General features: G+C 31.5%; 2 protein-coding genes across 2 annotated transcripts; one reads left to right on the top strand and one right to left on the bottom strand.

The window, feature by feature from the left end:
- The first annotated feature begins 4,967 nt into the window (after nt 1-4,967).
- Nucleotides 4,968-6,275, top strand: LOC7458728 (KID-containing protein 1). The gene is made up of 2 exons (XM_002324349.4): nt 4,968-5,600; nt 5,733-6,275. The coding sequence occupies exons 1-2, from the start codon at nt 5,269-5,271 to the stop codon at nt 6,148-6,150; spliced, it is 750 nt and encodes a 249-aa protein (XP_002324385.4). The 5' UTR covers nt 4,968-5,268; the 3' UTR covers nt 6,151-6,275.
- A 5,452-nt stretch (nt 6,276-11,727) lies between these two features.
- LOC7458729 (GDSL esterase/lipase At1g29670) lies at nt 11,728-13,478 on the bottom strand. Its single transcript, XM_002324911.4, has 5 exons — nt 13,137-13,478; nt 12,880-13,004; nt 12,567-12,803; nt 12,232-12,475; nt 11,728-12,144 (listed from the first exon to the last, which is right to left on the bottom strand). Exons 1-5 carry the CDS (start codon nt 13,390-13,392, stop codon nt 11,933-11,935), a joined length of 1,074 nt encoding a protein of 357 aa, XP_002324947.3. The 5' UTR covers nt 13,393-13,478; the 3' UTR covers nt 11,728-11,932.
- Nucleotides 13,479-14,083: the final 605 nt, after the last annotated feature.

The following is a 14,083-nucleotide window of genomic DNA, read 5'->3' as shown; positions in this document are numbered from 1 at the left end:
AAATAAATGCTATTTAATACATATAAAATTAGCTTTTTATGGCATTTTATGTGTTTGGCTATAACGGGTGTAAAAAGCAAAAATATATATGCTATGAAGACTAAACTCTCTCCCAATCACATCATGTTTAATTAATGTTTTTAATTATAAATTTGATTGTCAATAGATCTAGTGATGGTGAACTCATTTTAGTTAAAAAAAAAAATCATCACATTAAAATGTTAGGATATATAGTCCCTCAACTTTATAATAGCAGTTAATTCAATCTCTGTTGTGATATGTGTCTCTCTAATTCTATACTAACTCATTACTTGTTTTATTATAGATTACAAGGGTTAATATATCTGTTATGAAAAACTAGCTACAATTATTAATGAATATTATAATATAAGAGAAATTAGAAAAAATATAAGATTTAACATCATTCGGTAATGTATCTATATCTACATGAACAAAAAGGTTTTATTTTTTACCATATCAAAATAGAGTTATATGATATTTATTTATAGTATACCCTAACTGTCCAAGAAAAATTAATAATTTTTCTTAACACCTCTTTACCGTACCATAATAATAAAACAAAAGGTAATCAACTTCATTTTGTCGCTCCACTCTAATATTGGCCTATGAGTCCTAAACTATAACAATATCTATCTATATATACGGAACCTAAAATAAGATACTACATTATATATTATGCTTTTCATGAGCTGATTACTTAAATTAAGTATCTATAAGAATATAAGTATAAGTTAAATAATAATTTACAAAAACCACATGTTATTATTTTTTTATTTTTTTTATTTTTTGTAAAAAAGAGATCAAACGATTTGATATAAGAACCACCACCATGAATCGATGAGTGGCTTCATTGACTTATAACGTTAGTTAATGCATGTGGACAGAAATCTTGACGCAACTTGATGAATTCATTTCAAATTGGAGATAGCCATGAACACTCAAATTTACACCGATTCTTTTTTCTTCGCACTTTGAATCATCACTATATATCCACTTTTTTCCTTTTAAAAAAAAAAAAAAAAAGAGGAAACAAAGAATCATTGGACGTAATCAAACTCAAAGTTATTACAACAAAAGGAATCAGAAAATCTGCTCATAATAATATAAAACAAGGGACATGGATTAGTGGTCTAGTTGTCCGGTCCCACCTTGGATTATTGTTCTTTTAAGCAAATGATCCCTCTTCGTTCTCGAGCACCCAAGATAAAAGCCTGGTTTTCATTGATTAATTAATTAGATTATCTAAAGAGATAAGGTAAGTCTGCAAATGGGCGAGGAGTAAGACTAGATAGAGCCACCATTGGTCATTCCTGGCATTGACCTCGTTCCCTCCCATAAGAGTTCATTAAATTATTCATCCTCCTCCTTTCAATACCTTTTATGATCATTATATGATTCAAATTTATTTTCACTGAGTTTCATGCAGATTCTTCGAGCCTTAATTATATATTCATAAGAGCTTGATTCCATCATCTCTTTTTAAAACTCCAATCCCTTCTTTCTTTACTGAACCCGATCCGGCTTAACCTCTAGTTTTAGCTAAGTTTTAAATTAAATTAGATAAAAATTAACTTGATACGATTAACCAATCAGATTAAAATAATATATTTTAACTTTTTAAAAAAAAATATTGAGAAGATAATATTTTGAATGGATCTGAATTAACCCGTGAAATAATTAATATAGTCAAAATTTAAATTTGATTTTTGTAAAGAAAAAACAAAGTCATTTTAAACTCCTTTTCAAATCTTAAAATAATCATGTTTTATATTAAGTCAGGTTTAACTCTTAGTTTAAGCTAAGTTTCAAATTAAATTAGATAATAATAGACTAGTTTGCCACAATTGATTTCTCAGGTCAAAATAAAGTATTTTAATTTTAAATTTTTTTTGAGAAGATATTATTTTAAATTGATCTGAATTAACCCGTGAAATAATCAACATAGTCAAAATCCAAATCTCATTTTTTTTTATAGAAAAAACAAGGTCATTTTAAACTTCTTTTCAAATCTTTAAAAACTTTGAAACAAACCCCCTTATTACTTACTTGAGCGAATACATCAAAAGCATAGAAAATGTATATTTATTTATGAATAAAAGATATTAGAATATTTGTCGGCCAATGAAGAAAAGTCGACCAAGAAGCAAAAATCTCATTGGCATGACTACTTGTCAAAGGGTGCTCATTGGCATGTGTGGATCCTAAAGCTTAAACAAATACAGCAATCTAATAATTAATATGCCTTTAAGCTCTCTTAGCATGCAAATTGGCATTTTCTTATCATAAAATACATAGAGGCAACCAACATGATTAATTTGCATCAACAACTGGATTATCCATTAAGAATATTCGACCCGTACATATTATGGGTGCAACCCACGCATCAACGATTCCATTCAAGGGGGATTAGTCAATTTGTTAGCTGGCTAATCCATTGTTTAATATTTCTATTATTTTGGCTTTATTCTTTTAACAGTGGTTTAATTATATTTCTTTTGGTTTGATGTTCTTGGGAGTTTAAAATATATATATATATATATATATATATATATATATATTATTTAATTTATTTATTTATTTATTTTTATAATAAAAAGTATCTTTGAGTCTATTAAGATTACAAATAAATATTCTGAACATTTATTTATGTGGGTAATCAGTATAATATTTGACTGCTAATTTAAAAGAAATATTCTTAACATAACTATGTTTGGGAACACGATGCAAACCGTGTTTTTTAAAAAATTAATTTTGTTTTTGCTAAAAAATTAAATTTTTTATGTATTTTGGATCGTTTTAATACGCTGATCTCAAATGATTTTTTTTTTAAAATAAAAAAAATATTATTTTAATGTATTTTAAGACGAAAAATACTTTGAAAAACAATCACAATCACACTCCCAAACAGACATTTTATATATATATATATATAAAAAAGATACTCGAATCATTTTTTCCAGATTTATCTCGATAAAAGGAATTCACTAGACTTATCATCAAATTACATAAAAATTCCAACCATATACTAATATTGATTTTTTTTTTCTCTCTCTGGAAATTGTCAAGCTGATGAGTATTTGGAACTGCCAGCTAACCCTAGATGGAAAATGTTTGAAATTTCCTTGTATTTTCAACTTTCTAATTGATGAGAGTCCTATAATTCTATATCAGTAGCATGTTTCTTCGCTGAAACTTCCCCAAGTCCTTTCGCTGTTTGTTAATTCTAAAAGAAGAAGAAAGAAACCGTTGCTCATATCAAAATGCTTTAATTGTCAACTAAGCTACAGGAATCTTTTTTTTTTAAATATATATATTATTTTAAAAACATTTCTAAATAAAATTTAATCCACAATATGATTGTTTGGTTGCTAATATAGTAGTGATTATTTAAAAAAAATAGATTAAAAAACATTTTTTTATTTTTTAAAATTTATTTTTAAGAGTAATATACAATGTGAAAATATAAAAAAATTAATTAGAAAAAATAAGAAAGCTTTTAGTTTTTTTCTTAAATGTTTTTAAAATACAAAAAGAATAAAATCGGAGAGAGAGAGAGGATGTATGGGCTCTCGTCAGTGTCTGTGCCACGTCATCAAGTACGTGTCAAACCTTCGCCTTTGCCGGCAGACATTAGCATCTCTCTCTCTTAGCATATACTATTACTTATCCCATGTACGTACATATAATTATCCATACTAGCAGTCCAGTTTGGTCCATCTATTCTTGACTCTGTCTCACTTTGGTCCTATTCTTCTTCTTATTTTGATTTTAATACCATCCTTTTAAGATTCTAAGCACAATTCTTATGTGATTTATTCTATTAATTGCTGTAAAAAATCATCATTATTTTATCTTATAACCATCATTAATTTCTTGTTAGATATTAATTAGATGGGTAGCTCGTGCTATGTTGCGGGCTGAACCAAATAATTTTTTAACATGAAAAAAAATATTTAGATGGCGATAGTGTTCTAAAAAAGTAAGGGAAATTCAAGATTCATGTTATTGACTTTATTGGATTAAATTATCTCGATAAATTTAATAATATAATTATAAAAAGATATCAATAACAAATAAATTGAAAAACAATTTGACCTCAATCAACCCGAGTTAGATTGGAATAACTCATGAAACTCATGACCTGTTATGTGAGATTGGAATAACTCCATAGAAGGATGAGATCATAAAAAATCAATTGTAAAAAAAAAACCTGAAAAAAAATACTTAAACCAACCCAGACCAATCTTTTAAACCTATGACTCGAGTCCTGAGACCAGAATTATATCATAGAAGACAAACTCAAAAAAATCATGAAGTTAAATTCTAGATTAACAAAATCTTAATCAATAAAATATTGGGGGATGAACTTGAAAAGAAATTTCCAATAAAAAAAGATTTTAAAACAAAACAATTAGCAATTAAAAAAATAATGATCAAATGTGACATAAAATAAAATGAAATAAAATATCAAGGGGTGCAGTTGGAAAGATAATTCAATTAAGAGAATGATTAAAAACAAAAAAATCTCAAAAAAAAAATAAAGATCAATTTTAAAAGATAAAAAAAATAAAAAAAATAAAAAATGAAAAAAATATTAATTATTTTAACCAATAAATAACAAATATGATACGAGTATAATAAAATTAAATATGTGAATACAGATTGAGAATTTTACAACATCAAAGTTTTTAGATGAGATAATGGTAATTGCGATTGAAGAATATTCTACATATTTGGGAAATAGTAGTTGAGGATGAAGTTAAAGTAAAAATTAGAAAGCGTTTATATTTATCAACAATTGACATAAGAATACAATGGTAAAAACAAGAGTTTTAGGATCAAAGTGAACAAAAAACAAAGAGGGAGGGACCAAGTAAATCTCCACAATAAACTTATACGTAAATCTAAAGACACTTGTGTGCATATATATCCACTCGCCCTTGCCTCCTCCTCTCTCTCTCTCCATACTCCAAGAAACATAAAGAAGTCTTGATTTTTATAAAATTTGTGATCTTCCTTTTCTCTCTCCTTAACCTTCACCCTCCCCCCACCTTATCCTGCGCGCCGTTCTTACCCCTTAACCTTTACCTATTCTTACATGACAACAAGCCCCGTCTGGAAACCAAAGAAGAGAAGGCGAAGACGACGGAGAGGTGAAGGCTAAAGCGGTCAAAACCTTATCGTTTTTCCGTTTGTCTTACCATCAATTGATCTTTGCAGTTTGTGATTTGCTGTAACCACAAAATCATGGAGGTTTTGGTGGGACCCACTTTTAGCATCGGTGGAGACGTTTCCTCAACTGGGTCGACGTACGTTGTAGCTCCACCGCCGCAAGAGAAGCACCAGGTGGGGGTGGCGCCGCCGTTCTTGTTCTTGAAAGATGTTGACGGTGATGAGAGTCCGATCTCGAGCCGGGCCGACTCCGGTACTCACCCGGATGATTTATCTGATAGTTCGTCGTCAATCGGAGCTCCTGATGATAGTGATGAAGATGAAGAAGAAGATGAAGAAGACGGTGTTGTTTCGTCGAATAACGCTTTGGGTTCCTTGAATTCTATGGAAGATGCTCTTCCCATTAAGTAATTAATAACTCTTCGTTTTTATGTATTTTCTAGCAAACTTGATTTATTTATAACTTTTAATTACTATTTTTTTGTTGATTTTTCTCTCTCCCTAATATGGGATTATTTCTTTGTTTTGTTTGTGTTTAGGAGGGGATTATCAAATCATTTTACTGGCAAATCAAAGTCATTTACAAATTTAGCAGAAGTGAATACAGTAAATACAGTGAAGGAATTGGAGAAGCCAGAGAATCCATTTAACAAGAGGAGGAGGATTTTAATGGCAAATAAATGGTCAAGGAGATCTTTTTACAGTTGGTCAAATCCAAAATCCATGCCACTCCTCACTATGCATGAAGAAGAAGATGATGATGAAGATCATAACAAGGGATTCGGAGGAGCACAGGATGAAGATAGCGAAGAAAACCCATCATTGACGCAAGGCATCATAGCAAGAAAATTGCAAGAGAAGAGGCTTACTAAGTTTGGTTTGAAGTCTCAAAGTTGCTTCGCTCTTTCAGATCTACAAGAAGAAGAAGAAGATAATGATGATGAAAATGATCAATAATATCATTACTTTTTTACCTTAAATTTAGTTTTAGGGTTTCATTTTGTTTTTGTTCTCCACTTTATCAAAGTTTTTAAATAAAAAAAAAACTTTTATCTTTAATGCAATTCTTCTTATTATTGTCACCATTATTATTATATTTTTATATTTTTTGAAAGAGGAGATAATGCAAGAAGATGGATGTGTTTGCCATGGACACCATGGATTTTCCTTCGAAGAAAAGTAGGGACTTCCAAATTTTAAAGACGAATCTAACCTTGTTCTGATTTGTCCTGGAGTTATTTAGTTAAGGATAACAGTGACTTTTTAGTCATTGCACGAGCTGGACCTAGAAGCTAATCTATCTTTATCTTTATCCATCATCTAGCTTTAACTCTCTTCTTTCTTTATTCAAAGCTCTTTCAAGGTATGGTGGGGCGATGGGACATGGAAGGGGAGGAGGGCGCTAATCGCTATACCAAATTGTTTTTTTTTTTTATATATAATTATTAAACGGGATTTCAATGTTTTTATTTGTTGAATGAAAAACTAGATGCTAATTTCTTTGAATATAAGATATCATCGTTGATATGTCTTTGTCCTAACCAAAAATTGGAACCTTCTTGTAATAAAAGAAACGTGAATAAATAAGGTTTTTGACAGGTTCCATGAATTATCATGGGCTAGAGATTTTGGCAAAGCCAATTTGGAATAGTCGTTCTTGATTGATGTCCTAGATTTGTTGAAACTTTCTAGTGGGAAAGCATCATGGAAATGTCTTTGCCAGATCATTGAAATGTGCTTACCATTGAAATTAAAAAACTGTTTGGAAACGCGGTGCAAACCGTATTTTTAAAAAATTTAAATTTTTTTTATTAAAATTTAATATATTTTGTATGTTTTAGATCGTTTTGATGTGCTGATGTTAAAATTTTTTTATAAAAACAAAAAAAATATCATTAGCATGCATTTCGGCACGAAATGTTATTTGAAAAGCAACCGCAACCACTCTATCAAATACATTCTAAGTGTTGGAGCAAGAAAAATTGTCCTTGCATAATGAGATGCTAGAGGGATTTCATGATTCAAAATGAGGAGGGTTTTGCTAAAGAAAAATAAAAAAAATAGTGTCCACAAATGGAGGTCATGGGTTAAAATCTTTATCATTTTTTCTTGATTTACCTTCAAAATTGTAATTTAAGTGTTGTTAGTAGTAAAAATTATCATTACTATTCTATAGTTTAATCATTTTTATACTCATAGTATTATTGGTAAGTGTGAAATGGACTAAACTATAATAATATAAACTTTTACGCGTTATTTTTGTAAAATATGAAGGATTAATGTAAAAATAATTAAACTGTAATTTTTATACTCATCCTATAATTAACTAATTTGTCAATTTAAAATGAATTTTTTATGAGCGATTTTAAAATACATTTTGGTATACTTAAAGAATAAATTTTTATAATCAGGGTTGATAATTTGAACTTAAAAAAAAAAGGATTTATCTTATACACTTGAATATTTATTATTTATAAATAAAAATCAACCGAAATTCTTGTTGTGACAAAATTTACATATTTTTGTCTAATCATTTGGGAAGAATCGTTGAGAATTTTATGTTTTTGGCAAATGCAAAGTTTGGAAATAAATAATATATTTAAAACATGCAGGACAGCTACAAAATTCCAAAATAACAAAGCTTCTGATCTCAACTATTACAAGCTTGCAAGTACTGGAAATATATATTATGATTGAGCATCAGAGGCAGACAAATTGTTCTAATATTCTGTTCCTTGTTATCTCTCTCCTTTTAGAACACACAGCACAGCACTTTTACAGAATCAAAGCTCTTATCCTGTCTGGGAAGAAGAAGAAGAAGAAGAAGAAAGAAAAAAAGAGAGGATGGGTTTTGAAAAAGAAAACTCTGTTCTTATCAAGGTGTGGTGGGTCTAAACTGGAATCGCATGATGGTCAAGATAAAAATTCAGGTTGGTGTCGCTGTGTTTATCATTCAACATGCCCAAGTCTTATCCCCAATCGTACTCCATATATTCTTTTCTGGTCCAAAAATAGACGTTTCACCTAAGATAAGCAAGACCCATTAGCCCATAATCATAGATGTTTAATCCAGTTTAGGGTTTGATAAAAACAGAAAAAGAAAAAGCAAGGGTTATTTATTGTCATCATGGAGTCAACTTGAATCAATTATTTCCATTAAAATGTCACCAATCCCATATCTCTTAAAAGATGAAGATCTTAATTGCTTATAAAAATAAAAAAAAATCTTTTATAAAAACAAAACCTACTATATAGTTTAAGTGAAATAATACCTTTTAAAATCCTACCATATATGGATATAAACATATATTATCATTGACGTTGATTATGAGAACGTCATTCATAGACGGCTATCCAAGCTCCATCATGGATGTAGACATATATCATCATTGACGCTAATTATAAGAATGTCATCCATAGACGACTATCCAAGCTCTATGATGATGGCACCAATTTTATATTGATTAGGAAATGAGAGCGTGATTATAAGTTTATTGTCATTACAGAGTCAACTTGAATCAATTATTTCTATTAAAATGTCACCAATCCCACATCTCTTAAGAGAGATGAAGATCTTAATTGCTCATAAGTATAAAAAAATCTTTTTTTAAAAATAAAACCTACTATGTGGCTTAAGTGAGGGTATTTTAAAAGCCTATAATACATGGGCATGAACACTTATCATCATTGATGTTGATTATCATAATCAACATATACAACTATAAAAGCCCCTCTCTTGAAGAGCTATGATGATGACACTAATTTTATATTGACAAGGAAATGAGAGTGTGGTTATAAGTTTAAAATACATCTCTTTTCTTAAAAGATGTTTTTTAAAAGGATAAAATTTACCATGTGATTCTGGTGGGATAATATCTTTTAGATAGTCCATTATATGCGGATGTGAGCACATATCATTAAAAAAATATTATTTTATTTTATTTTTTTAATTTCTTGATATTGATGTGGTTAGATTTGAATTGAGTTTTGGTGGGTCAACTATATAATTACAAATCTAACCACAACAATTAAATTTCACGGAGTTAAATTTTTTTAAATTTCACTTAAAACCTGTCTTGAATTAGTTTTGAATTATAAGTTTATCATATCAATCATATGACAGATTTAAGGACCGTGCCTTCAATCATGTAGTGTTTTATGCCAACAACATTGCATCTAAGATTGCATGTCCCTCAATCTTAAATGGTGTAGCTCAACTTGTTAGACTCTGGGTTTGCTCCCTAGAGGTCACTAGTTCGAGTCTCACAAACCTCAGAGCCACTGGAGGCGTACATGATCGTTAACTTCAGGGCCCGTGGAATTAATCGAGGTACGTGCAAACTGGCTCGAATATCCATATTAATAATAATAATAATAATAAAAAAAAGACTACATGTCCCTCTCTGGACTGCAACTTCAAAGCTTAACTTGCAGGTTTTTTCTACCTGATTCTTTCTTTTTTAAGACCTCGTGGAATCTGTCAATGGATCACGTGTTGTGTGGATAATGCTTCTCATGTTTTCTTCTAGCTTCTAACAAAACATTTTCTCTCTGAAAACTCAGATTAAGGATAATAATGTTAAAGAAGAGGAGTCGTGCCCATTAAGCATTTGTTTAATTAGTGCATTAATTGTGCTTTAAAAACAATAATATTTGGATTAGTTATAAGAAATAATTAGCTGTGTTCTTAAAATGCATTAAAAAAAAATACCACTCCTCGTTTACTTCTGTTTTCGATTTTATGACTAATGATATTTTTAATTAAGTTCTTAAATACTAAGACTAAGTATATCTTAATTTATTGTCTTAAAAAATAGGTTATCGGACACTTATTGCTCAACCTTCTTATGTTCACAGTTTTTTGTTGGTGGTTTGACTCCTAACCATAGTTTTGAAACCCGACTCGACCCGGGACTGGAACCGGGCCGGATTGAAAAAAAATAAGGGAAGAAAAAACCCGGCGTGACCCGGTTAAAAACCTGGTTGCGACCTGTTGACTTTTGTTTTTTATTTTTACTAAAACGACGTCGTTTTAATTTTAAAAAAAATTAACCCAGATAACCCGGTCAAAACTCGAAATCCGAGCCTTAAACTAGACCGAGTCTGAAAACTATTCTCCTAACCTTACAAGTGCAATTAACAAAAACCTAAAAAGGATTAATGTTTCACTTAAGCCTATGAGGAAAAATATTTTTTTATTCAAACCGTATTTCTCTTTCTTGTTTTTTTTTTGTCCCCAAAATTCTTACGTTTTGGTCCCTCAATTTCTTTTTTTTTCTTATTTGGTTCTTTATCATTGATTTGATTTGCGATTGGTCTTAGTGATTTGTTTTTCACGCTTGCGCATGAAAATATTCCGAGGCATCGAGAAAATGGTTAATGCTAACAGATTGATTTGCTACATTTGTTCTCTAAACCGTACCTGTCGTTGTTTTCTTTATCTTCATGCCAATTTCATTGAATCTTTAAATTCCTAGTTTCACTGGAATCGGAATTGTTAGCACTGTGATCAACATTTAAGCTTTGGCAGAATAAAATCTCAACTAGTTCTGTGAGTATTCTGATCCATCAGCTGTGATATATCAACTTCTTGTGTTGCAAAAGCAATGTAATATTCTGCTTTACTTGTACTGTTTTCCATATTGTCAGGCTGTGGAAATTAATATCCAAAACTATTTTCATTTAGTTAGTGTCCCGTAAATTATTATGGGGTTTTTTTTAAGAATGAATTTGTCTTTTCAAAAAAGAAAAGACAGGGGACATGTTCTTTCTATGTTCATTATCTTCGTCTTTTTTATCTCGGGACAACAACCAAATGCCACCACTTGATACCAGAACCCTTTGGATAAAATGGAATTCGGTAGATACTACTGTATAGATTGGTGCGCATAAGATTAGATAAGAACATCATGTCCCTGTGCGTTTTTGAATCAGAATATGTTATTTGGTTTACTTTGTTAGTTATAGTAATCAAGCTTTCTTATGTATTCAATTCTTACAGTTTAGATCTTAGCTCTCAAAAAGCAGAATAAAGTGCTTTCCCTTTAATCAATTTGCATGATTTTGTTTAGCATGAATGAAACGAGTTCTTGATTTGGCTTCACGCTATCGGCTAAGCAGAGAATCAGGCAAGAAAACAACAGCAATTGCAAGGCTAAAAGAAGATGGCAAGCCCAATAATGTTTCCAAGCCTGCAGCTCCCCTAGAGACAGTGTCCGAGTCTCAAGATATTGTTATTTTTGAAAGCACTAGAGTGGCTATAATGGCACTCATAAAATTGAGAGAAGGGATAAAGAAGAGAAGCTCTTTGATGCTGTTGTGATGGCTATAGTGTCACAGACTGTTAAAGAGGAAAACATTCAGCAGCAGATAGCAGACATGCTGGGCTTGAAACTTGATTAGAAAAGTGAACGAGGAAGAGCAAGACGGTTTCATACTAGACTGAAGAATGTGGAATATGAGATCCTTTTCATCTTGGATGAAATTTGGGACCATAGGCATTCCATTTGGGGATGATGATGGTCAAAACGATCATAAAATAAAAAATACTTTATATTAAATAATAATGAAAAATTAAATAAGTATACAATTATCTAAGTTTGTAGTCCACAGAGATTTTGGACTGCTAATTAGATGGTGCAGATATAAAATCTTGAGCATTTAATAGCATAATATAACTATCAGTTTGCCGCTTCTGACCTCATAGCATATAATAAACGAACTACATCCTCACAAAATACTAAAGAACTAGCTGGCTGATACCAAACGGATAAGCATCAGAAGGGTCAGCAGCGTGGAACGCCCTTGCTGCTGTAAGTTTATTCATAGCCTCTGTAGGATGGAAACCATCCCAGAATATGAACTCGTTTCTATTAGGACATGCAGTTGAGCTTGGATTACAGAGACCAGCATTGTTAACTTGACAGCAGCTAGATTTGAAGACCTTGAAACCTGCGAGTCACAGAGCTTAGGATTTGCATAGGAATCAATGGCTAACAGTAACAAAAGCAACAAGATTGGAGATTCTCGACCACGTACCAAGCTTAGTAGGATTTCTTCTTAACGTTCCAATTGAATTGATATAAATAACTTTCGAATCGGTTAATTCTTTATTGAGTTGATCAACAAGAGATTTTAGCCTGACATTAAAAAGCTGAACTGCACCAGTAATGCTCTCTGCACATGTACCATTCTTGCCAAATAAAACAATTGAATTTGGAGTGCAGCTAATTGCTCCTAAACCAAACAAGGCAATCTTTCTTGCTCCAGCATCGTGCAACGTCTAGAGAAACAGTAAAGATACGGGTGTCAAATTTGACGATGAATCAGAATGTTGTAAAAAAAAAAAAATACTGAAAACTAGGAAAGCTCACCCTGATTTGCTTAGAATATTGATCGATAAGAACACCTGCAAACTGATCAGGAGTATACTGAGTACTCGTTGCGGAGCCAGGCAGAAAGTAGTCGTTTATATAATCATTGCTGCCCATTCCAACAGTATATAGGCATTGATTAAGGTGAGCTGCAGTTGAATCTTTTAGAGTTTTAGTCAAGCTTGATATTGTAATCTGGTGGTTGTTTAATTGCTGATTGAAGCCAACATGAGTACCCTGCAAAGATAATATATCATATGTTCATCGATTAGCACATATAACCCTTCTCCAATAAGAAAAAAATGTTTATTACCAAATTACGTCCAGCCTCATCACGAATTCCTGAGGAGCCAGATGCATAATTCACACCATTGATTATTTCTGATGCTGTAGCTGTGGCAAATGGTTGAATATAATCTTTCAAACCCAAAAGCTCGGCTGAACATTATTTACAGGAGAAAAACATAGAAAAATATTAGCGCCATATACCTATAAACCATATATATATATATATATATGTGTGTGTGTGTGTGTGTGTGCAAAATGGTAACAGAAACAGGCAAAGCATACTGATTATATCTGCTACGGTTTTTCCATTAGTGAACCTTCCTGTTGGGCCAGCAGGAAAATCAATCCCGTAAGGTGGATAATTGACTTTTGCACTTGTAGACAGTCCATTATTATTGCCACTATCAACCAAGGAATCGCCAAATATGAAATAACAAGGAACTGATGCAGCTACGAGGATATAAGGTTGCATGCTTGATGCTACAGTTAGTAAAATAAAGATCAAACATGATGGTTTTAGCAAAAGAGCAGGCGCCATTGATACAGAAATGAAACAAAATCTCCAAAAAAGTTGACAGAGAAGGATGGTAATTATTTCTAGATGAGAAGAGAGGAAGGATTTACGGGTTATATAGAGAGAGCAGGAAGAATTAAATTAGGAAATAAGAAAAATCCAATAATTTAGTGTTTCTATTGTAATAGCAATGCATGTAATTCTGCGACTCTCTCTCCCTAGATTGATCAAGCTTATCTTTCGGGTTTTTCGTATTGTGTGGATGATGATGCTTCTCATGTTTTCTTCTAGCTTCTAGCAAAACATTTTCTTTCTGAAAACTCAGATTAGGATAATAATGCTAAAGAAGAGGAGTTGTGCCCATTAAGCATTTGTTTAATTAGTGCATTAACTGTGCTTGCTACCTATTAAAAAAATAATTATACTCCAACGTCCTCGGAGCCAGATTTAATCATAAGGCCATAAGCCCATAAGTCCATAAGCCCATAAGCCCATAAGCCCATAATCATACTCCAACGTCTTCGGAGCCAGATGTAATCATAAGCCCATAATCATACTCCAACGTCTTAGGAGCCAGATGTAATCATAAGCCCATAATCATACTCCAACGTCTTAGGAGCCAGATGTAATCATAAGCCCATAAGCCCATAATCATACTCCAACGTCTTCGGAGCCAGATGTAATCATAAGCCCATAGTCATACTCCAACGTCTTA

The sequence above is a fragment of the Populus trichocarpa genome, chromosome 18 (assembly GCF_000002775.5).
Source record: "Populus trichocarpa isolate Nisqually-1 chromosome 18, P.trichocarpa_v4.1, whole genome shotgun sequence".
NCBI classification, from domain to species: domain Eukaryota; kingdom Viridiplantae; phylum Streptophyta; class Magnoliopsida; order Malpighiales; family Salicaceae; genus Populus; species Populus trichocarpa.
Note: the sequence above shows the minus strand (reverse complement) of the source record. Positions and strands in the feature narration are given on the sequence as shown.